Genomic DNA, 24,012 nt, shown 5'->3' on the forward strand with positions numbered 1-24,012 from the left:
CAATTCAAGGTGCAAGGTTCTCTCCACCTGGTGAGAATGTGGCCTTGGGAAGAAAGTGGGGAAAACAATAGATTGGTTGAGGTGAAAATCAATTACCACTTTAGGTAGGAATTTTGGGTGAGTGCGTAGGACCACTTGGTCGTGCAGGAACCTGGTATAGGGTAAGTGACCAGTGCTTGTAACTAACTGACCCTCCTAGCCGATGTAATAGCTATGAGGAAATACTTTCCATGTAAGAAATTTCACATCACAGGAATGCAAAGGCTCAAACAGAGAGCGCATGAGTCCTGCAAGTACTACATTAAGGTCCCATTCAGTAACCGGTGGTCGGATGGGAGGCTTTAGCTGAAGTAAGCCTCTCATAAACCGACTGACTAGGGGTTGTGCTGAAATTGGGGCATCCCCTATCTGTTTGTGATATGCTGCTATGGCACTCAGGTGTACACGTACAGAAGAAGTCTGAGTCCAGATTCTGAAAGGTGCCATAAGTAATCTAGTAAAGATGAAGTGGAACAAGAAAAAGGGTCAACACCATTTTGCGTGCACCATTTAGTAAATCTAGTCCATTTGAAACTGTAAGATTTACGTGTGAAAGGCTTTCGTGAAGCTACGAGAACCTGGGAGACCGGCGTTGAAAGATTGAGTGGTTGTAGAATCAAGCTTTCAACATCCATGCTGTCAAAGCAAGGGTTTGCAGGTTTGGATGGCGTAACTTGCCTCGATTTTGAGTTATGAGAGTGGGTGCTGTGCCCAGGCGAATTGGGTCTCTGATCAAGAGGTCGAGAAGTATTGGGAACCATACTTGTCGAGGCCAATACGGGGCTATGAGGATCATTATCCCCTTGTCCTGTTGGAGCTTCACAAGAGTCTTGGCTATAAGCGGGATCGGAGGATAGGCATACAGAAGGCCTGTGGTTCCAGGGGCGAGCAAAGGCGTCCTTGGGGAACATTTGTCAACGGCTGTGGAGGGAGCAGAACCTTTCCACTTTGTGATTCAGTTTGGACGCAAAGAGGTCTATGGTTGGTTAACCCCAGCATTGAAAGATTTTGCTCGCTACACAGGGATCCAGAGACCATTCGTGTGGATGGAAACAGCGACAGATTGTCTGCTAGGACATTTTGTATGCTGCTAGGTAAGTGGCCTTGAGACTGATGGAGTGTGCTAAGGCCCAGGCCCAAATCTGCACTGCTTCCTGACAGAGGAGATAGGAGCCAGTGCCTCCTTGCTTGTTTATGTACCACATTGCCACTGTGTTGTCTGTCTGTATCAACACAACTTTGTGGGATAGACGGTCCCTGAAGGCACAGAGGGCATATCGTATCGCTCGAAGTTCCAAAACGTTTGACAATTTTGTTCGAGCGTGGTCCACGTACCTTGAGTCTGAAGGTTGTTTACCTGCGCTCCCCATTCCAAGTGGGATGCATCCGTGGTTAGAGTTACTTGAGGAGTCTGTTGCTGGAACGGTAAGCCTGTCTGTAAAGCCGACTGGTCTGTCCACCAAAGTGAGAGACGTAAATTGTCTGACTCGAATCATAGTCGACAGAGGCTGAATTGCTTGCAGCCATTGCGGCTTTAAGGTCCATTCAGTCCTTCTCATGGCTAACTTTGCCATAGGTGTTACATGAACTGAAGACGCCATGTGGCCTAACAGGGTTAGAAATTGAAGAGTAGGGGCGACACTGCAGGCACTCAAGTGATTTGCCAGATTCGCTAGATTGTTGGCACGGTAGCTTGGAAGAAAAGCTTTTGCGACTATGGTGTTGAGGTCTGCCCCAATGAAAGTAAGGAGCTGAGACGGGGTCAAATGCGATTTCTGGTAGCTGATTAGAAACCCCAAGGAATGCAGGAGGGATATGGTGCTCTGGAGTGCAGCAAGAGCTCATTGCTTGGATGGATTCCGGATAAGCCAGTCGTCTAGGTATGGAAAAACATGAATGCTTTTTTCTCAGATGTGCGGCTGCGACTGCCATGCATTTTGTGAATACTCGAGGTGCTGAGGCCAGTCCAAATGAGAGGACTCAATACTGAAAATGTCTTCCATATTAGGAGCTACTACCCAGGAAAAAGATCTAGGCATCATAGTGGATAATACTTTAAAATCGTTGGCTCAGTGTGCTGTAGCAGTCAAAAAGCAAACAGAATGTTAGGAATTATTAGGAAAGGAATGGTTAATAAAACGGAAAATGTCATAATGCCTCTATATCACTCCATGGTGAAATCGCACCTGGAATACTGTGTACAATTCTGGTTGCCGCATCTCAAAAAAGTTATAGTTGCGATGGAGAAGGTACAGAGAAGGGCAACCAAAATGATAAAGGGGATGGAACAGCTCCCCTATGAGGAAAGGCTGAAGAGGTTAGGGCTGTTCAGCTTGGAGAAGAGACGGCTGAGGGGGGATATGATAGAGGGTCTTTAAGATCATGAGAGGTCTTGAATGAGTAGATGTGAATCTGTTATTTTACACTTTCGAATAATAGAAGGACTAGGGGGCATTCCATGAAGTTAGCAAGTAGAACATTTAAGACTAATCGGAGAAATTCTTTTTCACTCAATGTACAATAAAGCTCTGGAATTTGTTGCCAGAAGATGTGGTTAGTGCAGTTAGCGTAGCTGGTTCAAAAAAGGTTTGGATAAGTTCTTGGAGGAGAAGTCCATTAACAGGCTATTAATCAAATTTACTTGTGAATAGCCACTGCTATTAATTGCATCAGTAGCATGGGTTCTTTCTTAGTGTTTGGGTAATTGCCAGGTTCTTGTGGCCTGGGGTTGGCCTCTGTTGGAAACAGGATGCTGGGCTTGCTGGACCCTTGGTCTGACCCAGCATGGCAATTTCTTATGTTCTTTTCCCCATTACAAAATCGCAGGTTCTTTTCGATGATGTGGGGAAATGGGAATGTGAGCATAGGCATCTCGAAGGTCCAGAGAAACAATCCCCTTGTTGCAACAAGGGAAGAATGGTCCCCAGGGAAACCATTCGGAATTTTTCTTTGTGCAGAAATTTGTTGAGATTGCGGAGGTTTAGTATGGGACGGAGGCCGCCTGTTTTCCTTTGGAATGAGGAAATAGCAGGAGTAGAACCCTCTGCCCTGTTGAGACTGGGGAACAGTTTCTACAGCCCTGGTAGTCAGCAGGGTGGAAAGTTCTGATTGTAGTTGAGATGTTAAGATGCTGTAGGACCACAGAGGGACGGGTGGAGACTCTGGGGGTAGCGTTTGAAATTTGAGATGGTATCCTCTTTTTAGGATAGCTAATGCCCATTGATCTGTGGTGATGAGGCTCCATTGGTGTTGGAAGTAATGGAGTCAACCTATGGGCAAATTGGTTTGAGGATTGTGGGAAAAGCTGCTGTCCTCTGGTGCAGATTTCAAAATGCAGGTGTTGACTGTGGAGGTGGCTGAGGCATAGCCTGCTTTGGCTGACATGAACGTCCTCTCTGAGTTTGACGGGAAGGTCGTGCAGAGGAGGTAGGTGGATAGTACCTACGAGATCTGTAAAAAGGGCACCTAGTGTCACACCTAGCAGGTTTTCGTGCACAGGACGCTGGATCTGATGGTAACTTAGAGAGTTGGCGTAGTGTCTCGTGATGATCTTTAAGTAAAGATACCGTGGCCTGTACCTTCTCTCCAAAGAGGTTGTCTCCTGTGCATGGGAGGTCCACGAGTCTCTCTTGGACTTCCATTCTGAGATCGAAAGCCTTCAGCCAACCCCGCCTCCGTGCACTAATTCCCATAGCTGATAAACGGGCCGAAGTCTCGAGGGAGTCATATGCGGCTCTCACTTCATGTTTCCTGACTCTAGTCCTTTGCCAATGAGGGCTTGTTGTTGTTGAAGAAGGGAATCTGCTAATTCCTGGACCTGTTTCCATAAATTCCTTTGATATTGGGTCATGTATAGCTAGTATGCAGCTATACGTGACACCAGTATGGATCCCTGGAACACCTTTCTTCCTAAAGTATCAAGGAATCTTTGTTCCTTTCCTGGAGGAGTAGATGAATGTGGCTTCTGCTTCCTTGCCTTTTTCTGGGCAGATTCCACAACAAAAGAATTATGTGGTAACTGTGGCTTTTGTAAACAAAGTGTATGTTGGACCAGGTAGGTAGCGTCCGTTCTATTAACTGCAGGCACAGAACAGGGATGCTCCCAAAGGCTATGTTGAAGCTCTAGAAGAACTTCATGGATAGGTACTGCCATGACCTCCCTTTGGTGCATCTACAAACTGTAGGACCTCTAGTGTCTTATGTCTAGTATCCTCTTCAGCCAGCAGTTCAAATGGAATGGTATCTGCCATTTCTTTAACAAAGTGTTAGAAAGATAGGTCCTCTGGTGGGGACTTCCTTCTTTCTTCTGGTGGAGAAGGTTCAGATGGGAGGTCATCACTGTCAGTATCAGAATCAGTATTGACATCCTCCCAAGTATTTGGTGGCTGCTGGAAATAAGATCCAGAAGGATGTGTAGAATCCTGTGGAAGAGGATGCTTTTTTTTTTTTTTTTTTTTTAAATCTATGCAGATCTTTGTATTTGGGTTGGAATCTGCTTTGGCATCGATGGAGGCAGAAAAGGTCTCGGAGAACCGAAGGGCACCGATGACATCGACGGGACTCGACCAATAAAATCTCCCGATGGACCAGGCTGCGAGGGCATCGATGGACTAGGAAACAGCATTGAAGACTTCGATGGAAAACGGGTCTTTTTGTAAGCTTGATGATCCAGGTGTATGATCCGAGTCATGGTCATCGTCTTCAGATGAACCTGGAATCGGAATTGGTGGTGCACTCGGTGGTTGCGAGTGTAAAGATGGCTCCGATGGAGGTATCGTAGTACCCAATGGTATCTGTGTCGGTGCCAGGAGGGCACCGAGCAAGGCATCGATCCTTGTTATTAGCGGAGCAAATATGGTCGGCTCCGGTGCTGATGGTGGCATGGGTGTCGATGGAAGTTGGAATTTCTTCCAAGCTTCGGTGACTGCTTGCTGAATCAGAGGTGACTTCTCTTGACACTGGAACAGGGTTCTCTGTCACCGGAGAAGGAAGAACTAGCGCTGCTGGTACCTCCACAACAGTATGTGTTGGTACAGCCTCTAACACTGTTGCCAGTGGAGAGTGCCTCGGTGTCTCAGGTACAGAGGGGCATGGAAGCTCTTGTTCCCGGACCCGTTTTGTCATTGGTTCGACCTTCGAGAGGAACAGAATCAGATCGGTGCCGATGGCGTTTTTTCTCTCGATGTTCTTTACTGGCGGACGAGGACGCTATCGAAGACCCCGATGGAGTCTGTGATGAATGGTCACCGAACTTCTTCTTACCTCTATGCTTTTCAGGAGAGGAAGCCAGTATTTTCGGTGATGACGCAGACAATGATGGAGTGATCTTTTTGAAAAGTTCCTCCATCTTGTCAATCTGGGCACGCCTGCCCTTCGGTTTCATCTGGGTGCAGGTTAAACATGCGCGGATGTCATGGCCTGATCCCAGACAAAGAATGCAAATGTCATGTGGTTCTGTAATCGACATTGTCCAGGGACAATATGGACATCTTTTAAAACCGGTGGCCATTGTTGAAAATTTTAAGGCCTGGTAACAGTCGGTGACTTGCGGATACTGGTTATGAAAAATAACCGGAATCGATAAAAAATGACTCCAAAGAGCAGCCAAACGGGATGTTGAAGGGAGACCCGATAGGAAATTTTTGTGACAGAAAATATTAATTTCTAATGAAATATTCTGTGAGGAAAAATAGTGAGAAAAACTCACAGAGCTCCTTCAACGCAAGGCTAAAAGCAGTGTGGAAAAAAGAGACTGGAGGGAGACCCCTGTGGATGCAGGGATCATGGCATGCTGGCCATGCTCAGTAGGCTCAGTGTGCCAGCCAAATGTTTCTAGAAACTTTGACAGAAGTTTTTTCCGTGAGGGGGCTCCACGATGATGTCACCCATATGTGAGGACTATCATCCTGCTTGTCCTGGGATAAACATTTTTCAGATACATCAGAGAAAAGAGAAACAATTCCAAAGTGGTATAGTGAAATTGAATGTTGAAAAGGATCAATGTGTAGAGAGATACGAAGAAATGGCAGAAATATTAAACGAATACTTCAGTGTTCACTAAAGAGGACTCTGGAGAAGGACTGTCGCTAGTTAACAAGAAACTGGAGGGGAGTGGAATAGATGAAACTCCAATTACAGAAGAGAATGTATGGGAAGAGCTAGGAAAACTGAAAGTGGACAAAGCCATGGGGCCTGATGAGTTTCATACCAGGATACTGAGGGAGCTCAGAGATGTTCTGGTGGGTCCGCTGCGTGACCTGTTCAATAGATCCCTAGAAATGGGAGTGGTGCTGAGTGATTGGAGAAGAGCGGTGGTGGTCCCGCTTCATAAGAGTGGAAGCAGAGAGGAGGCTGGAAATTATAGGCCTGTTAGCCTCACCTCTGTGGTGGGGAAAAGTAATGGAGTCGCTGCTGAAAGAAAGAATAGTTAACTATCTACAGTCAGAAGAATTGCTGGATCAGAGGCAGCATAGATTCACCAGGGGAAGGTCCTGTCAGACAAATCTGATTGACTTTTTTTGATTGGGTGACTCGGGAATTGGATCGAGGAAGAACGCTCTGTCATCTACTTGGATTTCAGCAAAGCTTTTGATACGGTCCCGCACATGAGGCTTGTGAATAAAATGAGAAGCTTAGGAGTGGGTCCAAAGGTGGTGGTCTGGATTGCAAACTGGTTGACGGACAGAAGACAATGTGTGATGGTAAATGGAACTTACTCTGAAGAGAGAGCGGTGTTAAGCGGAGTGCCGCAAGGATCGGTGTTGGGACCGGTCCTGTTCAATATCTTTGTGAGCGACATTGCGGACGGGATAGAAGGTAAGGTTTGTCTTTTTGCGGATGATTCTAAGATCTGCAACAGAGTGGACATGCCAGAAGTGGGGAGAATGAGATGGGATTTAAGGAAGCTGGAAGAGTGGTCAAAGATATGGCAGCTAAGATTCAATACCAAGAAGGGCAGAGTCATGCATATGGGGTGTGGAAATCCGAAAGAACTGTATTTGATGGGGGGTGAAGGGCTGATTTGCACAGAGCAGGAGAGACACTTTGGGGTGATAATGTCTAACAATGTGAAGTTGGCGAAACAATGTGACAAGGCGATAGCTAAAGCCAGAATAATGCTGGGCTGCATAGAGAGAGGAATATCTAGTAAAAGAAAGGAAGTGATGATCCCCTTGTACAGGGCCTTGGTGAGACTTCACCTGGAGTACTGTGTTCAGTTCTGGAGACCATATCTCCAAAGGGACAGAGACAGGATGGAGGCGGTCCAGAGAAGGGCGACCAAAAAGGTGGATGGTCTTCATAAAATGACTTTTGAGGAGAGATTGAAGAACCTAAATATGGTCCGATTTTGGAGCAGCCTCGGAGGGAACAGGGAAAGCCATCTGGGCTCGGCGCGCACAAGGTGCACCCCCTTGTGCGCGCTGACCCTGGATTTTATAACATGCGCGCGGCTGCGCGCACATGTTATAAAATCGGGCGTAGATTTGAATATCTGGCCCTGTGGATCCATAAAGGCTAGAGGATGGGAATGAAGAGAAGAGGCATGGGGGTGGTTTGCTGGAATGGTGGCTACTACCTGGTGATTACTACCCTTACTCAATAAGCCTTCACACGGTTAATGCAATTCCAACATTGCTCTCTGCTTCAACGGCAAGGGGAAATGTGAAAAAGAGGATTTGCATTCAGACAACAATCAACAAGGCATTGATCTGTGCAGTCTGGGTAAACAAGCATCGGGGTATCTTGTTTGATGTAGCAGTTATGCTTCACTTTTGATGCAACTCCAACATTACTCTCTGCATCAACGGCAGGGGGTGGCAGGAAATTCGAATCAAACATTTACCAACAAAGGCCCTGAATTTGGTGGTCGGTGAAACAGATAAGTATGGGAAAATAAGTGTGGGAGCTTGCTGGGCAGACTGGATGGGCCGTTTGGTCTTTTTCTGCCACCATTTCTATGTTTTTGAGAGAATCGTGCAAAGTGGTAAAAAATTAACATAAGAACACAAATGTCATGTTGGCCAGACCAAGGTCCATCGGACTCAGCATTCTGACTCAAACAGTGGTCAGTCTGGGTCACAAGTACCCATCAGATTCCCAATAGCTCTTATATCTCACTCCCAGGGATAAGCACTGACTTTCCCAAGTCTACCTGGTTAATAACTGTTTATAGTTCCTTCAGGAACTTGTTCAATCCTCTTTTGAACCCCACTATATTAGTTGTTTTGACCACATCAGCCAGTAACAGATTCCATAGCTTGATTATGCACTGAGTGAAAAAATACTTCCTATGATTTATTTTAAATTTGCTGTTTTGCTAGTTTCAGGTGTCCTCTAGTCCTGTCACCCTTCTCTGTACCTTTATGTCCATTATGTCTTTTTTGAGATGGAGTAACTAAAACTGCACATATAGATTCAAGGTGCGGTCACACCATAGAGCTATACAAGGGCATTACATATTCTCAGTTTAGCTCTCTATTCCTTTCTAAATAATCCCTAACATTCTAGTTGCCTTTTTGACTGCTGCCACAGACTGGGCCGAAGATTTCAAGGTACTGTACACAAGGACTCCGGGTTTCTTCTTCTGGGTGGCGACTCCTAACACAGAGCTCAGCATCATGTACCCATAGTTGGGATTATTTTCCCCTATATTACTTTGCACTTGTCCACATTAAATTACATTTACCATTTAGAACTTTAGTCTCCTAGTCTTACAAGGTTCTTCTGCAGTTCTTCACTATCCGCATCTATTTTAACAACTCAAAACAATTTTGTGTCATCTGCAAATTTTGTCACTTTACTCATCTTCCCTTTCTCCACATCATTTATGAATATGCTAAACACAAGTTCCAATACAGACCTCTGGGGCACACCATTAATGACCTTTGGCCATTGATTTTGATTAAAATTTAGATTTTATGTTATTGTTGATCCATTTTTTTATTTTTTTTTTTAATGAATGGTGGTTTGTAACTTGACCAGAATTTGAGATGGTATGAGTAATGTATACTTTTAAACTTTAAACAAATGTACTGAATTTTAAAGCCTTTGGGGAGATCTCATAGAGCATATGTATTGTTGAGTATGTCAGTATTTCATTTTTTTCTCTAATGAATTTAGTGTTTGTAAAAGGTGCCAGATAGTTTTGTTTTGCAATGCTGTCAATTTATTAAAACAGATTCAGTGCAAACCTATCCATACTGTACTGCTAACATGCTTCAACCCTAGTCTTTAGAGATCACCTCTAAGGGTAAGAGGTTAATTTGATCTCTCTGACAATCTTTGGCCTTTTAGCTGAAACTACTAACAATGTTAACTGATGTCAAATTATATGTATTTTTTGTTTTTTATGATATGGATACAAGTTCACTGGATACTGGATAGAGAACACTAGTTAATTTCACAGAGGCCAAATAGTTTTCAGATGGTAACGAATCTCAAATGAATCTCGAGCATTACCAATCTTAGGTGAGTTTAAATCAGTTAGAGATGAAATGTTAGGTAACCTTTGTGCAAACAATGAGCCATCCAGTCTCCATATTTGTCAGGATTAAACTACTTCTAGTACCTGTTGAATATTTAACAAAAACATGTCTTACTTTGTCAAGGGTGAATAGATCAAGAAGCTGGTCTGTTCCCATGCTTTGCAGGCTGGCATTCTCTTGGCTTATAACTGTATTTGCAATACTCATTTTGAACTTCTGAAGACCCATAATTTTCTCTTCTAAGGTTCCTCTTGTTATCAGGCGATACACATTAACAACACGTTTCTGAAAGCAATATAATCTGTCATATCTTGTGCAAAAGGTTATTTTTCCTTATCCAGAACAGCATTTAAAAGGAGAGGAGAAGTTTAAGTCAATAAAACAAAGAGTCAAGTATAAAATACAAAAATACTAAGGCATGGACTTGCTAGTCACAGCAAAAAGCAGATGCTCAAGAACGAAACATGTTTAACTCATTGTGGCATAGTTGAGGGCCATAGGTACTTTCATACATGCCCATAGAGATCTCTAAATTTCCTGGAGAGCTCTGGAAAAAGGGTCCATGTTGGTGCTATCAGGATGATTTTTTCCACGTGTATCTAAGATGAACTGCTTGTCTTCAGAGAAAACTGATTTAATTACAAAGCCAAGGAAAATGAGTGAGGTATTACCTGTCCTATACGATGTGCTCGATCCATAGCCTGAAGATCTCTCATGGGGTTCCAATCATGTTCCACAAACACAACTGTATCTGCACCCGTTAGGTTAAGACCCAATCCACCAACATGAGTGGTAAGCAACAGAACATCTATAGATGGATCATTGTTAAACCTAAAAAAGTGCGACACAGTTTTAATAGTTGTCCGACTCCTACCCAGCTTTAAATAAAGAAAAATCAAAATTCAGGTGAAACAGATTTCATTAATATTTTTGACCTACTTTCCAAGGAACAATATTATTCTGAGTTACTATAAAAGAAATTTATTCCTCACCTGCTAATTTTTGTTCCTGTAGTACCATGGATCAGTCCAGATGGTGGGTTATGTTCCCCGTCCAGCAGATGGAGTCAGAATAAAAAACTCGAGAGGGGGCACTATATAAGCCCCTCCCCTTTCCTCAATCTTCAGTAAACTAGACTAGCAAAGCCAACAAGAGAGGAGATAGAGGGATCAAGTAAAGAGAAGCCCGAAAACAAGGCCAAAAAAGTGAAATTTGACTAAACATTACCCCAGAGGGAACTTGCCAACAGAACGTGAACCATAACTAACACTGGAAAAAATCCCAGGAAACAGAGAGAAATAACAGAAAGACTGACCTTCGAGCGGAGTCAACAATCCCAACTGAGAAGAGAAAAACCCCGTAAAATACAGGGAGGGCGTCTGGACTGATCCATGGTACTACAGGAATGAAAATTAGCAGGTGAGGAATAAATTTTCTTTTCCCTGTACGTACCAGGATCAGTCCAGACGGTGGGATATACCAAAGCTTCCCTTACTATGGGTGGGCCACAGACAGCCCCGCTCGAAGGACTCTATCCCCAAAAGAATCCAAACCTGGCGCCCGGACATCTAAACGATAGTGGCGTGCGAAGGTGTGGAGAGACGTCCACGTGGCCACCCTGCAGATCTCCTGGGGAGATACCGAAGAACTTTCCGCCCAGGAAGTCGCCTGGGACCGAAGTGAATGTGCCCGAACAGAAATTGGAGGGATTTTCCCGGCCCCAAGATATGCGGCTGAGATCGCCCCTTTGAGCCAATGTGCAACAGTTGCTTTGGAGGCCAGATGACCCTTCCGAGGACCCGACCAGGGTACGAATAAGTGGTCCGAGAGACGAAACCCGTTAGTGACAGATAGATATTGAAGGAGACACCTTCTGACATCAAGCTTGCGGAGTTCCCTGGGTTCCGTCGAAGCGAAGGAAGGCAAATAGACAGATTGGTTAATATGGAAAGCTGAGACTACCTTTGGTAAGAACGACGGGACAGTGCGTAAAGAGACTCCTTCGTCAGTAAAGCGAAGATATGGCTCCCGACAAGACAACGCCTGAAGCTCCGAAATAAGACGGGCCAAACAGATAGCCACCAGAAATATTGTCTTGAGGGTGAGATCCTTGATAGAAGCCAACCTAAGAGGCTCGAAAGGCGGCCCGCTCAGTATACGAAGTACTAAGTTAAGATTCCAAGACGGACAAGGCAGCCTCAAGGGTGGCTTCAGGTGTCTAGCACCTTGCAGAAAACGTACAATATCTGGGTGAGCCGACAGCCTTGAGTCCTGCCCATTGTGCAGGAAAGCCCCTAACGCCGCAACTTGTACCCTAAGTGAATTATAGGCTAACCCCAAATCCAGACCGGCCTGTAAGAAGGAAAGGACTTGTGTCACCGAAGCAGAGACCGGACGAATAGAACGCTCCTGGCACCATACCTCAAAGACTTTCCAGACGAGCACGTAAGTGACAGAGGTAGACGTCTTGTGTGCCCTTAGGAGAGTGGAAATCACTCCCTCGGAGTATCCACGGCGTCTCAACTTGCGCCTCTCAAAAGCCAAGCCGCAAGACAGAAGCGATCTGCCTGCTCGAAAAATATAGGACCCCGTCGCAGTAGGTGGAAGAGATGATTGAGCCGCAGGGGTCCCTCCGGCGCTAGATGAAGAAGGTCCGCAAACCAGGGCCGTCGGGGCCATTCCGGTGCTACTAGAATGACTGGACCCGGATGGCTCTCTATGCGACGGAGAACCTTCCCCACCAGGGGCCACGGAGGGAAGACATACAGTAAGATCTTCAGAGGCCACGGTAGAACCAGGGCATCGACTCCTTCCGCCCCGTATTCTCTTCATCGGCTGAAGAATCGAGGGGCCTTTGCGTTTGCGGCCGTGGCCATGAGGTCCATGTGAGGTCCATGTGAGGTCCATTCCTCGGAAAGCTCCCATTCTCCGGGATCTAAGCGCTGTCGGCTTAAGAAGTCCGCCTGTATATTGTCCACGCCCGCAATGTGAGAGGCTGCCAGGCGACTCAAGTTGACCTCCGCCCACTGCATCAGTCTGTCCGCTTCCAGCGAGACGTGACGGCTCCTTGTGCCCCCCTGACGGTTGATGTACGATACCGTGGTCGCGTTGTCTGATAGGACCCTGACCGCCCGATGGCGGACCAAGGGAAGAAACTCCTGCAACGCCAGGCGCACCGCTCTCGTTTCCAGACGGTTGATGGGCCACCGGGACTGTTCCGCTGTCCAAGTGCCCTGAATGGAATCCGCCCCGCAGACCGCTCCCCAGCCGGTCAGACTTGCGTCCGTGGTGACGGCCACCCAGTCTGGGACCTCCAGGGAGACCCCTCGTGCTAGGTGGCAAGGAACCAGCCACCAGCGGAGACTGAGCCTTGCAACAGTCGGTATTGGGAGAACCTCCTGAAATTCCCGCGACACTGGCTTCCAACGGGATAACAAGGCCCACTAAAGAGGACACAGATGCGCAAACGCCCACGGGACTAGGGTCTATGGTGGAGGCCATGGACCCCAGTACCTGTAGGTAGTTCCATGCTGTGGGTGCTTGGAGAGATTGGAACTGGAGGATCTGTTCGTGCAAGGCATGTGCCCGGTCCTCGCTTAGAAACACCTGTCCCAGATTGGTATCGAAGCGCGCACCCAGAAAATTCAACGACTGGGATGGAGAGAGACTGCTCTTGGGAAAGTTGATGATCCACCCTAGGGACCGAAGTAATCGCACCACCTTGCTGACCGCTTGGACCCCCTCGGTTCGAGATTTTGCCCGGATAAGCCAGTCGTCCAGGTAAGGGTGCACCAGAACCCCATCTCGGTGCAGGGCTGCGGCCACAACCACCATAATCTTTGTAAAAACCCGTGGAGCTGTCGCCAAACCGAACGGGAGTGCTTTAAACTGAAAATGCTGTCCTACCGTAGAATTTTGAAACAAAGATAGCAGTGGTGCGCCCTGTGAATCGGGGTATGCAGGTAAGCTTCCGTTATTATCCAAGGATGCGAGGAATTCCCCTGGGTGGACCGCCGCCAGCACTGAGCGTAGAGTTTCCATACGGAAACGTGGGACCCGGAGGTACTGGTTGACAGTCTTGAGGTCCAGGATGGGCCGAAAATTGCCCTCTTTCTTGGGCACCACAAAATAAATGGAATAATGACCCCAACCCAGTTCGGCAGCAGATACTGGGGTAATTGCCCCCAAAGAGAGAAGATGGTCGAGAGTTTGCTGGACTGCTTGTCTCTTGAGAAAAGAGCCGCAGGTCTAGAACGGGTAGATGTGAATCGGTTATTTACTCTTTCGGATAGTAGAAGGACTAGGGGACACTCCATGAAGTTAGCATGGGGCACATTTAAAACTAATCGGAGAAAGTTCTTTTTTACTCAACGCACAATTAAACTCTGGAATTTGTTGCCAGAGAATGTGGTTCGTGCAGTTAGTATAGCTGTGTTTAAAAAAGGATTGGATAAGTTCTTGGAGGAGAAGTCCATTACCTGCTATTAAGTTCACTTAGAGAATAGCCACTGCCATTAGCAATGGTTACATGGAATAGACTTAGTTTTTGGGTACTTGCCAGGTTCTTATGGCCTGGATTGGCCACTGTTGGAAACAGGATGCTGGGCTTGATGGACCCTTGGTCTGACCCAGTATGGCATTTTCTTATGTTCTTATGTTCTTAAAAGAAACCTGTCTCTGGGCGGGCGGACAAAATCCAAGGCGTAGCCGTGTCTTAAGATATCCAGGACCCACTGATCCGACGTGATTCGGGCCCATTCCCCGTAGAAGCGGGCAATGCGACCCCCCAGACTGGGAATCAGATCGCAGGTCAGCCTGGCATCATTGGAGTTTTGAGGAAGAACTCTGGGGCTGTCCTCCCTTGCCGGGCCTGCGGCCCCGAAAGGACCAGGTCCAGGTCTGCGAACGAAAAGGAGAAGTCCGAGACTGTTGATGCTGCTGTTGCTGCTGTCTGGGAGGACGGTATCGTCGTTGAGTACGGGAGCGATACCTGGTGGATCTGAAGGACCTAGATGTCCACGGCCTGTCCTCCGGAAGCTTGTAAATCGCATTCTCGTTGAGGGACTTGATGATCTGGTCCAAGTCCTCTCCAAAGAGAAGCTTACCTTTAAAAGGAAGCGAGCCTAGGCGTGTTTTGGAAGAGGCATCTGCTGACCAGTTTTGCAACCACAGAAGCAGACGGGCCGAGACCGCAGCGACCATCGATCGGGCCTGGACCCGAAGGAGGTCATAGAAGGCATCTGCTCCATAGGTGAGCACGGATTCTAAACGATCCGCCTGCTGAGCTTCAGCATCCGGAAGAACCTGGGAGGTGAGCAATTGTTGAACCCATCGGAGTCCCGCTCTTTGTGCAAGAGAACTGCAGATGGTCGCTCGGAGGCCCAATGCTGAAACCTCAAAGATTCTTTTGAGATAAACCTCCAACTTCCTGTCCTGGAGATCCTTGAGCGCTGTACCACCCGTGACCGGGATGGTAGTGCTCTTAGTTACGGCCGAAACTGCGGATTCCACAGCAGGAACTTTGAGGAGCTCCAAAAAATCTTCTGGCAGAGGATAAAGTTTGTTCATTGCTCTACTGACCTTGAGAGAGGCCTCCGGTGAATCCCATTCTCTAGAGATCAGTTGCAAAAAGGTGGGATGAGTTGGAAACGCCTTCGACAGAGGACGAAGGCCTGCCAGCAAAGGGTCCCCCTTTCTGCCCTGACAAGAGGCTGCTACCGGTTCTGGGGGAGCATCAATATCCATTTCCTGGAGAATATGAGGAATTAGATCATCCAGCTCATCATACTGAAAAATTCGTAGGACCCTTGGGTCATCCCCTTCCACCTGAGAAGTGAACGTGGGGTCATCCTCTGCATCCAGGAGCGGGTCCCCTGTCGGGGGGTTGCTGGGGCCACCCACTGGGGCCTGCGGGACCCGGGAGGGTCCTGGGTCTCCTGCATGAGGTAACGCCCTATCCTGGGAAGAAGACCCCTCCAGGGACGATCCCAGACGCGCCCATTTGGGAGGAGGGAGTCCCCCAGGAGTCTCCAAGGGCTGAGACTTGCACTGTAAGAATGCCCGGTGCATAAGAAGCACGAACTCGGGCGAAAACTCCAAAGGTCCCTGAGGAAAACTATCCTGGTGCTCCCCTCCACGACCGCCAGGTTCCGGGCCAGGGAGTGGCGCAGAGCCAGAGGGCAACACCGGAGTCGGGCCTTCAGTATTTTCCCTCCCCTTCCGAAAACAAAATGGCCGCCGTTCCCGCGCTCAGAGGGAACGGGGCCTGCCGCTTTCGAGACGCGCGGTCCTCACAGTGGGGACCCGCGGACTCGTCCTCCTGTCCTTCGGTGACTTCACCCTCAAAAATGCAGGAGTCACAGAGGCCCTCCCGTGAGAGCTGACCAGCCTGCCTGCTGCAGGCAGAACACTCAGAGGAGCGTGGCATGGTCTGTTCGGCTTTTTTATTTTTATTTTTTGAAAGGACAGGAAAAAGAGCGCATGATTCACACTGCAGAAACGCCGCGGGCACACAGACCACCCCTCCCCCACCGACCCAGAGAGAGCGCCGAAGGACTAAACCTCCCGGCGTCCGACGGTCCCGGGAGAAGGATTCGCAAACCGTGGGTCGGTAGCGGCTGAAACTAATTTAAAATAACGGGGGAGGGAGGGGGAGTAACTAGCACCACTAGTATGCACCCCGGGTCCGGCCCGAATAGAGAGAGTACAACAAGAAAACCTGAGGAAAAAATTTCTTTTTTAACACAAGAAAATTCCCCAACACTCCCCCAATACCCAAAGAAGGGTGCCCTGAAAAAACGGAGGGGGGTGGGGGGGGGGAATAAAAGAAACGAGGTACAGACCTGGCAGCAAGCACCTCACGACTCAAAAGGCAGAAACCTGCTGAGTCTCCTCAGAAAACTAAATTGTTTCAAAATTATACCTTTTACTTATTTACTTGATCCCTTTATGAGAAAAAAGCAAAAGAAAACAGAAAACTGGAAAACCTAATCTCCTGCACTGGGGACCGCAGAGTCCCCTGCTCACATCTGCTGGAGTCAGAAGAATACTGAAGATTGAGGAAAGGGGAGGGGCTTATATAGTGCCCCCTCTCGAGTTTTTTATTCTGACTCCATCTGCTGGACGGGGAACATAACCCACCGTCTGGACTGATCCTGGTACGTACAGGGAAAGTGAAGTTACCTGTAACAGTGGTTCTCTGATGGATAACAAGATGTCAATTCTCACACATGGGTTACATCATCTGATGGAGCCTGGCACGGAACTTTGATTTCAAACCTTCTAGAACTTTTAAGAATGTTTTATTGAGCATGAGCAGTCTTAGCCACATTCCTGCCTCCCAGGCAGGACCTGTCAAGTTCATGAGAAAGCTAAGATTTGGAAAAAGAAACCAACTCCAAGGAGGCGGGAGGGTATCGTGAGGATTGACATCCTCCTGTCCACCAGAGAACTACTGTTACAGGTACAGTGTTTCTCCAACAGTAAGACAGGTCTTATATTTAATTTTTGCTCCGAAAAACAGGTTAGGGCTTATTTTCAGGGATATCTTTTTTTTTTTTTTCATGGTTGGTGAATGAGGACAAGGCTCTTTCATTCACCAATCAGATTCAATTTTCGGCCGAACCTTTCGGTTCAATCTTCGTTATCGTTAAATATTAGTTATCGGCCTGCTCCTTCCATGTGACAGAGGCCGGCCAATGGCACCGATAGCCTGTCACATGGAAAGGGCAAAGGGCCATCGGCGCCATTTTGACTGCTGGCAGCCAACAGCCCGAGAGTGGGAGATCGCTCCTGGGACCCCCGCTGGACCACCAGGGAGTTTTGGCAAGCTTTTTTTGGGGGGGGGAGGGGGATGCAATGAAGTACATTTGTAGGATTGGGGTGGTTTTGGGATTTTTTTTTTTTTTTTTTTTACAATCCTCCGTCTGCCCCCCCCCCCCAGGGCCTTTCGGTAAGTCTTGGGGTGGAACCATTCGGCCTTTTAAAAGCTAGGGCTTACTTTTGGAGTAGGGCTTATATTTCAAGTCCTACTCCAAAAATCCTTATTATTAGAGAAACACAGTAGATAATGTTACATTCTTTGAGGACAAGCAAGATAGTCTTTACATATGGGAGACTGCCAAGCTATATTTATTAAAAAATTTTATACCACAAACCAGAATTTAAGCAGTTTCCATAGTTACATCCATAAAATAGTAATATATAACATACAACTAATTAAAACATAAAACAAAAATATCAAATGTGGAATTAAAACAAAAACAGAAAAAAAAATGAACTTATACATCTTCCATCATCATGTTCTCCTGCATTGTTATTCATACTCTGCTTATTCTAATAAATACAAGATAGTCTTAATAAATACTAGTTCTATCAGGCTGCATTAAAAAAAAAAGGAAAATCTAAACAGTGCTTTGGGTGATAATAGACCATCCTCATATAATCTGTTCCTTTCCCCACCCCCCATTTTTTTTCAGGCATTCTGACCAATAATGGGCTTTAGGAGGGAATGGAGTTGGGTTCTATTCCTCAAAGAGACTCCATAGTACAGACTGTTTAAAATTCAATTTCACATCAGGACCCTTGCCAAAACAGGAGTATGGTGGGAAAGTGTGGCAAAAATCCCACTTTGCTGCTTTGAAAATGATGCATTCAGAGCTCCATCACAGTGAGTTTTGGCACGCCCCACTAGACCCAGGTACTCTTGGGTGAAAGAAGGGCATAATTCATTAATCATGAGAATAGAGCCCTTGGCTATGGACATTACAGGTTGTTTGATGTCAAGAAGGAGCTTGAGTAGACTATCTTGGATTTGAGAGTCCTCCGGATGGAAGACTGTGAATTAGTAGTATCCGAAGATTAACAGATTGTCCTTACAGGTTTATGCATAACATTAGCCAGTAACTAGCAATGTGCAAAGAAACAACATACTTGGAAAATCTTCAAATAAGATGAGAAAGGTACCTGGGGTCTTGAGGCAGACTACCTACCAAGTTATCACTAATAAAAACCTGACTTCCCCAGTCAGATATTATGCTAACAAGAGTGCAGAGGCATAAAAGAACTTCTAATTTATGTGGTGCACCGTGCTGAGATCCCCCAACACATTGGAAGGCTCTAGGGGTGAGCTTTGACTAAAACCCACTCAATATAAAGCACATGTAAAGTCATCCATACAGTAGATAAGTCTGTCAATTTCACTCAAGTGAAACACATTGGTTAACCAACCCACACCTGAAAATGCAGAAAGCATTTTGAACAGATTTCTAGCAAAACAGAGGAAAGTTTTATGGACCTCTTCTCAAAACAATACATTAAGACACACCAAGGCTTCCACCCTGAAATCCCTTCTGGATGCCAGAGAAGTAGAAGATATATTGGTAGACAGACTCTAGAGCTTCAGGGATAGAGAAGCAGCCACTAACCCCCATACATTTCCACTCCCCAGCTCCATATAGGAGACCTGTAAGGAGCTGCGCTGATCCTATGGTTGACCAAATTTTGTTTTATTTATTTATATTCCGCTTTTCACACTTTTTTTTAGCACTTCAAAGTGGATTATGTTCAGGTTCTGTAGGTATTTCCCTATCCCCAGAGGGCTTATCTAAGTTTTGTACCTGAGGCAATGGAGGGTAAAGTGACTTGCCCAAGGTCACAAGGAGCGACAGTAGGACTCAAACCCTGGTCTCCTGGTTCGTAGCCCAATGCTCTAACCACTAGGCTACTCTTCCACTCTATAATGGCTGTGCCATTATCAAGCATAGCCCCTGCAAGAGAACAGATAGTATAATCCCTGCAAGCTCCCCAGTGACAGGGAAATCAAATAGCAAGCTTTCATAGAAGGAGATCCATAACTCTATTCTCCTGATACCTACTCCAAATGGCTGGTCCAACAAGGAGAAAGTATGAACTCATTCATATTTGTAGAGGGCTCATCCCAGTCACATCCCATTGCACCAGTGATTTTGTGCACCAATGACAATATTTATCTATGGCACAGCTGCGCTCATCAACATAGTGTCTGCATCGCTTTGCATCAGTGCAGTGATGCTTGACCTTGCAGTCGTTTGCACAAGTGTGCCTGACTATGCAGTACCAGAGATTGAGTCAATCTCAGCATTGCTGCCTATGCCCATGTCACGGCATGTTCTATTGTCCATGCCAGGCCAGGAACAGATGTCTATTCTGCTAGAACTCGTACAGCTGTTCTGCAGTGGTGCCAGTGGCACCAGTCACCCATTTTGTATTTCACGTGCACCAATTCCTTTGGTGTCTGGTGCCCTATGGTGCCAGGCATCCTGTTACTGGATTGTGCTCGGTGGTGCACATGGCTGACAGCGCCTGGTTGCAACCAGTGCTGCTTGGAGGTACTCGATAGTGCTTGGAATTGGTGACTCGGCACCACACACTGCTTGATGGCACTTCAAGTGGGCCATGTAATACTCCCACTGGTGCTCTGGTACTTGAATGTACATGGCATGCAATGCTAATAAGCAGCTGGGCGGCATTATTAGTATAAAACCAAATCTTGACCAGGCTGGGCTGGGCTCTAAGCCCACACACCATGCAGTCAACAGAAGTAAAATATTAAAAAACAAGAAAAAATTGAAACAAAAAATACATAATACTTGACAGAACAAACAAAACCCACAGGGCCTTTTGAGAAAAAACAGCTTCTGCAGCTCCAGAAGCTTGCACTACAGTAGCCGAAAGACAGAGCGAAGAACCGTGACTTGAAGGCATTGTGGAAAAAATTGAGACTGGGAGGCAGGGAGATGGCTAAAGCTGCCCCTGCTCAGTAGAGCATTCTGAAAAGTTTAGAAGCTTTGAAATCAAAAGTTCCTTGCTGGGCTCCAATGTACTGACTGCCATCCTGCTTGTCCTTTGAGAAAGAGTTTAGCAGAAATGTTTTTGTCCTGTAAACATCAGTTTTGAGGGTGCCTCCCCTCACCACCAGTCTCCAGTCTCTACCCTCTTCCATGGTTTTTATTTCCCCTTACTGTTCTCTGCCCACCTCACGTCTCCAATCTCTTCTTCCAACTGCAATCAGACAAATTTGCTGCTGCTTGGGGTCACAATATGAACATGGCTCTGAAGGTGCAGTACTGCTATTCTCTGACTAGAGCCAGACGTAGAAGCAGGGATAAGAGGGAGAAATATCCTGAGACTTGAAATTGGTATAGGGAAGGTGGAAGCAGGAAGAAAGGATAAAGACCAGAGCCATAATTGATCACCAGTTCTAATGCCCTGTCAGCAGGCTTGCACTTTCATGCTCTCTCCTCCCTTCTCTCTCTCTCTACACATTTCTGACCTAGTTGACCCCTTTCTGGCTCATTCCCCATCCCTTCTACTCCCATCTCCCCTTATTCTAGCTCTCTCAATTCTGTATCTCCTCCTCACAACTTGGGGAAGATGAAAGTACTGCAACCATTGTCCTTATAACATCCTCTCTTTTTCTAACATGAAAAATCAAGCTAAAGGGGTAGGATCATCCAAGAAGCAGATGGGACAGCTTTATCTCGACTGACTGACTAGGTTAGAAATTGGCTGGGGGTAGCAGTAAATGGAGTTTTTTCTGAGGAGGGGGTTATTACTAGCATAAGAACATAAGAAATTGCCATGCTGGGTCAGACCAAGGGTCCATCAAGCCCAGCATCCTGTTTCCAACAGAGGCCAAACCAGGCCACAAGAACCTGGCAATTACCCAAACACTAAGAAGATCCCATGCCACTAATGCAATTAATAGCAGTGGCTATTCCCTAAGTAAATTTGATTAATAGCAGTTAATGGACTTCTCCTCCAAGAACTTATCCACACCTTTTTTGAACCCAGCTACACTAACTGCACTAACCACATCCTCTGGCAACAAATTCCAGAGCTTTATTGTGCATTGAGTGAAAAAGAATTTTCTCCAATTAGTCTTAAATGTGCTACTTGCTAACTTCATGGAATGCCCCCTAGTTCTATTATTCAAAAGTGTAAATAACTGATTCACATCTACTCATTCAAGACCTGAGGCAGTGTGCCTCAGTGATCAATCCTTGGTTCTTTTTAACATTTTTGTGAGTGACATAATAGAAGGGTTATCGGGAAAGGATTGGGTTTTTTTTGCTGATGATACTAAAATCTGTAATGGTGGACAGCCAGGAAGGAGTGGAAAACAAGAAGGGATCTAGTGAAGCTCGAGGGGACCCTTACTTTTCAATATATTTATAAATGATCTGGAAAGAAATACGACGAGTAAGATAATCAAATTTGCAGATGACACAAAATTGTTCAGAGTAGTTAAATCACAAGCAGATTGTGATAAATTGCAGGAAGACCTTGTGAGACTGGAAAATTGGGCATCCAAATGGCAGATGAAATTTAATGTGGATAAGTGCAAGGTGATGCACATAGGGAAAAATAACCCATGCTATAAATTACACAATGTTGGTTTCCATATAAGGTGCTACAATCCAAGGAAGAGATCTAGGCGTCATAGTCATAGTGGATAACACATTGAAATAGTCGGTTCAGTGTGCTGCGGCAGTCAAAAAAGCAAACAGAATGTTGGGAATTATTAGAAAGGGAATGGTGAATAAAACGGAAAATGTTATAATACCTCTGTATCGCTCCATGGTGAGACTACACCTTGAATACTGTGTACAATTCTGGTCGCCGCATCTCAAAAAAGATATAATTGCAATGGAGAAGGTACAGAGAAGGGCTACCAAAATGATAAGGGGAATGGAACAGCTCCCCTTTGAGGAAAGACTAAAGAGGTTAGGACTTTTCAGCTTGGAGAAGAGACGGCTGAGGGGGGATATGATAGAGATGTTTAAAATTATGAGAGGTCTAGAACGGGTAGATGTGAATCTGTTATTTACTCTTTCGGATAGTAGAAAGACTAAGGGGCACTCCATGAAGTTAGCATGGGGCACATTTAAAACTAATCAGAGAAAGTTCTTTTTTACTCAACGCACAATTAAACTCTGGAATTTGTTGCCAGAGGATGTGGTTAGTGCAGTTAGTATAGCGGTGTTTAAAAAAAGATTGGATAAGTTCTTGGAAGTGAAGTCCATTACTTGCTATTAAGTTCACTTAGAGAATAGCCACTGCCATTAGCAATGGTAACATGGAATAGACTTAGATTTTGGGTACTTGCCAGGTTCTTATGGCCTGGATTGGCCACTGTTGGAAACAGGATGCTGGGCTTGATGGATCCTTGGTCTGACCCAGTATGGCATTTTCTTATGTTCTTATGAGGAATGGTTAAAGGTCTGGCAGCTAATATTTAATGCTAAAAAAAGCAGAGTAATGCATTTAGGATGTAAAAACCTAAGGAAAAGGTACAATATTGGAGGTGAAATTCTTCTAAGCACAAAGGAAGAGAGGGATCTAAGGGTAATTCTATCTGATCATCTAAGGTGGCCGAACAGGTGGATAAAGCAATGATAAAAGCCAGAAAGATGCTTGGCTGCATAGGGAGAATGGTCAGCAGAAAAATAGAGGTGATATTGCCACTGTATACTTCTCTGGTGCCACCTCATTTAGAATATTATGTACAATTCTGGAGACTGCACCTTCAAAAGGATATAAACAGGATGGAGACTGTCCAGAGAGTGGTTACTGAAATAGTCAGTGGTCTTTGTTCTAAAGCATATTGGGATAGATTTAAAGATCTAAACATGTTTACCCTAGAGGAAAGACGAGACAGGAGATAACAATAGAGATTCAAATATCTCAACAGTTTCCATGCACAGGAGGTGAGCATTTTTCAATGGAAAGACGACTCTTGAATGAAGGATCATGAAATGATGGAGAAAGGGGGTAGATTCAGGAGTAATGTTAGGAAATATTTATTTAAAACTTTCTTCTGGATCGCAAATTCCTAACATGTATTCACAGTGCGGTTTACAAAGTAACATCCATAATGTACCACATTAAATATACAAGACAATAATAAGAACATAAGAACTTTACTTTAAAAATAATACAATACATAATCAAAATAAACTAGCAAAAGCTTTTTCAAAAAATATTTTCTTCACTGATTTTCTAAACATTTTTAGATCTGACTGCTCACATAGTCCTACTGGTAGTTTATTCCATTCCATGGCGGCTACTATGAGAAAGACCCATGATCTTGTGATCTTGATTTCTTTAGTGAGGGAGATGGATGCGTGGAACAGCCTCCCAGTGGAGGTGCTGGAGACAAAACCAATATCTGAATTCAAGAGAGCATACGATAAATACAGGGGATCTCTAAGAAAGGAATGAGAATTATAATGCTAAATTAATTGAATGGATGGGCAGACTGGTTGGGCCATATGGTCTTTTTCTACCATCATGTTTCTATGACAGAGAAGTGTTTATTTTCCCTATTGTCTGCATTTGTTTGTTGCATTTTTCCTGGCTCATGTCTGCGCGTGCTGGGTAGCGCACACATATGGATGCGCACGCGCATTTTTAAAAAATCTACCCCGAATGTATACAAATGTTGCAC

General features: G+C 45.6%; 1 protein-coding gene across 1 annotated transcript in view; it reads right to left on the minus strand.

The window, feature by feature from the left end:
• The window catches only part of BTAF1 (B-TFIID TATA-box binding protein associated factor 1), a 565,336-nt gene that overhangs the window by 108,353 nt on the left and 432,971 nt on the right, over positions 1-24,012 (minus strand). Inside the window, exons 36-37 of the mRNA XM_029609940.1 lie at positions 10,196-10,355; positions 9,639-9,809 (exon numbers count right to left, since the gene is read on the minus strand). Coding sequence (XP_029465800.1) covers positions 9,639-9,809; positions 10,196-10,355 — 331 coding nt within the window. The remainder of the gene's footprint in view (positions 1-9,638; positions 9,810-10,195; positions 10,356-24,012) is intronic.

Source organism: Rhinatrema bivittatum, chromosome 7, assembly GCF_901001135.1.
Source record: "Rhinatrema bivittatum chromosome 7, aRhiBiv1.1, whole genome shotgun sequence".
NCBI classification, from domain to species: Eukaryota; Metazoa; Chordata; class Amphibia; order Gymnophiona; family Rhinatrematidae; genus Rhinatrema; species Rhinatrema bivittatum.